A 3,089-nucleotide genomic window follows, 5' to 3' on the forward strand; every position below is an offset into this window, starting at 1 on the left:
ATATTTAATACTACCAATAATACGTAAAAATACAACATTTTTAGTTTCTCTAATTTTCTGTAGTTTTATGTATTTTTCGACTTGAGAATGTCCCCACTGCGGGGACATCGATCGCAAAGGGTTAAACTCTCTTGCCGAAGTACGAAGACGTTCTTATACGAAAAACGCGTTATAAGGAGACCGCGATATAATAGCAGAGATGTCACAATTTTCGCTCCGCTTTATATGAAAATCTCATTATAAAAATCCGTGTAATAGGAAAGGACTGTATAACTAAAAATACCGGTCTTCTATGAAACTTCAACGCAGTCCTAACGATTGCCGCCGAATGTGTTACGAGCATCTTCGGTCGGGTGTCGAGTTCAGCCGATAGCTGCCGACGGTTGCCGACGGTTGCCGACGGTTGCCATAATATATCGATAGTTGCCGAAGGTATCCCTGGCGCTGAATGTCGACGACAGTCGACAATCGCCAAAGGCGTGTACAGTCGAGTCTCCTATAACGCGGTGTTTTCATAACGTGAATTCCATATAACGCCAAGCGAAAATTGCCACTCTCTCCTATAACGCGGTCTCCTTATAACGCGTTTTCCGTAAAACAACACTCCAACAACTCAAATGGCTTGAAAAATTTATCTATGACAGCACTTATTCGATGTGTTCAATTTTTGTACGTAGTTGACATTTATGGAGTATTCTCGGGTTACCAATTCCAGTTCTCAGGCAGTGAGCAAACAGTAAAACATTGCTCTCTTTTAATTTATTCCAAGATTGTCTTTAAACGTGTTCAGACATATGTGTAATAAAATTCTGTCGACTTGCTTAATTTACGTGATTGGAATTGTAGAACATCTAGATATAATGTTTTATACACTGTATTATTTACCCGAAACAAATAATTACTCATAGGTTTACAAAATGGCCGAAATAAGTAAAAACAGGAAACAGTTAAAGAGAAAGTTTATATCTCTCGTGGACAAAATCGAAATTTTGAATCGTTTGAAGAATGGAGAAAAAATATCGTCTGTTGCAAAATCGTTGAATTTGAACGAATCTACGGTTCGGACTTTGAAGAAGAACGAGGAAAAAATAAGGAAAACTATCGCAAATGGTTGCCCATCTGGTGCGAAGCGCGTTACTCGTACACGACACGTTAATATGGTTAAAATGGAACGGGCTCTGATGATCTGGTTGGAGGACTGTATATCCAAAAAGGTACCTGTGTGCGGGAATCTTATCAAACAGAAAGCACTTAAAATCTATGAGCATTTTAAAGGAGTTGACCATCGTTCTTCAGAGCGACACAGCCATAGGTTTACTGCAAGCACAGGGTGGCTGCAAAAGCTAAAGAAAAGGTACTCCTTGCACGACATCAAATTTCAAGGAGAACGGGCTGAAGCTGATGCTGAGGCTGTCAAAAAATTTCGAATGGAGCTCCCTCGAATTATCGATGAAGGGGGATATGCACCAGATCAGATTTTTAATGCCGACGAGACAACATTGTATTGGAAAAAACTCCCATCTCGGAGCCACATTTCAAAAAATGAAAGGCAGACTTCAGGGTTTAAAGCATCTAACCAACGCATCGCTCTGTACATGTGTTGCAATCTATCAGGAAGTTTGTTAATGAAACCTATGGTAATAAATTTCTCAACACCTCGAACTTTTAAAAATATTAAGATGTCCGAGTTGCCTGTATTTTGGCGAACTAATAAAACAGCGAGGATGACTGAAGACTTACTTAAGGATTGGTTTTATAATTGCTTTATCCCTCGAGTGGCAAGCTATATGACTGAAAAAAATTTTAGTTTCAAAATCTTGTTGATTCTCGATAACGCTAGTAGATACAGCGAGGAACTGAATCACCCAAATGTGAAAATTGTTTATCGTCCAAATTACGCTTCATTGACACAGTCGCAGGACCAAGGAGTCATCCGGACTTTCAAAACGTACTACGTACGCCAATTTTTTCGAGACATTTTCAACCGATTAGAAAACCACGAAGGTAAAACCCTTCTTCGAGTTTGGAAAGAATTTTCTATTTTAGACTGCGTTCGAACTGTCTCGTTAGCTTGCGCGGAAATTAAATCGTCGACGCTTAACGCGTGTTGGAGGCCTCTTTTACCTCGAATGGTTCGAAAGGGAAACGATATTTCGGCTCTACTTGCAGAAATAGTAAACGTTGCTTCTGCTTTGGGCAGTGAAGGATTTTCGGATATAAACCGCGAAGATATAGAAGAACTGCTTCGGGAAGAGAGTCTAAACGAGGAGGAATTGGTGGAATCAATCGACGAGTCTACCTCGAATTCGTTTGTGGAAGAAAACGCGGATAACGAATTCGTTTCGAACTTCGGCTGCGATGTAAAAAGAGGGCTGGATTTGGCTAAAGAATTGGAAGGTTGCTTAACTCGAAATGATCCTTCAACGACGCGCGGCGCAAAATTTAAAAGAGAATTTCAGAATTGCTTGGCTCCGTATAAAGAGGTTTTGGAAGAACTGCAAAATAAAGCTACCTTTGAAAACCGAGAAGAAAATTTGCAAAGTGAGAAAGATTTTCTGCCAATTAGAAAAAAGAGGGTTAGACTGCAAATATTTGACCGTGATGATGAATAATAAAACGACCTAATCGTGGTATCCTCGATGTACGAACCACGCGAGAAGAATGTCTGAATTCTGATCAGACTGAAGCGATTTCGTAAGAGTGTTTGAGAACGAAACGTTTGTTTCGGAAATAAATATAAATAAGAAGAAATATGGAATAACGTCGGTGGATAAGAGAACTTACGATAGAAAAGATTTTAATAAGGGCTTTGATAGGTGCCCAAAAGATAATTGTATAAAACAAAGTTATAAACCGTTTAGTTTTAACGTGAGAGAATCCTATTTTAAATTAGGATGCGTCGCTGATACGTATCGAATTAAGTTTCTTTATTGGAAACAATTTCTTTAGTTTATAATTTTATTATGTGAACTATGTATTATATCGAATAAACCTGGATTCAAATATGTAAAAATCTACGTATTCATTGCCATTTTTGTTATAAAATTTTATTTATTGACTGTATCGATCGCAACTCGATACTTTGAGAA

The 3,089-nt window shown here is 38.4% G+C and overlaps 1 protein-coding gene across 1 annotated transcript; it reads left to right on the top strand.

Moving 5' to 3' along the window:
- Positions 1–917: 917 nt before the first annotated feature.
- On the top strand, positions 918–2,612 carry LOC108546734 (tigger transposable element-derived protein 1-like). The gene has a single exon (XM_017898967.1). The coding sequence runs from the start codon at positions 918–920 to the stop codon at positions 2,610–2,612; it is 1,695 nt and encodes a 564-aa protein (XP_017754456.1).
- The last annotated feature ends 477 nt before the right edge of the window (positions 2,613–3,089 follow it).

Source organism: Eufriesea mexicana, unplaced genomic scaffold (genome assembly GCF_001483705.2).
Source record: "Eufriesea mexicana isolate 0111107269 unplaced genomic scaffold, ASM148370v2 scaffold757, whole genome shotgun sequence".
NCBI classification, from domain to species: domain Eukaryota; kingdom Metazoa; phylum Arthropoda; class Insecta; order Hymenoptera; family Apidae; genus Eufriesea; species Eufriesea mexicana.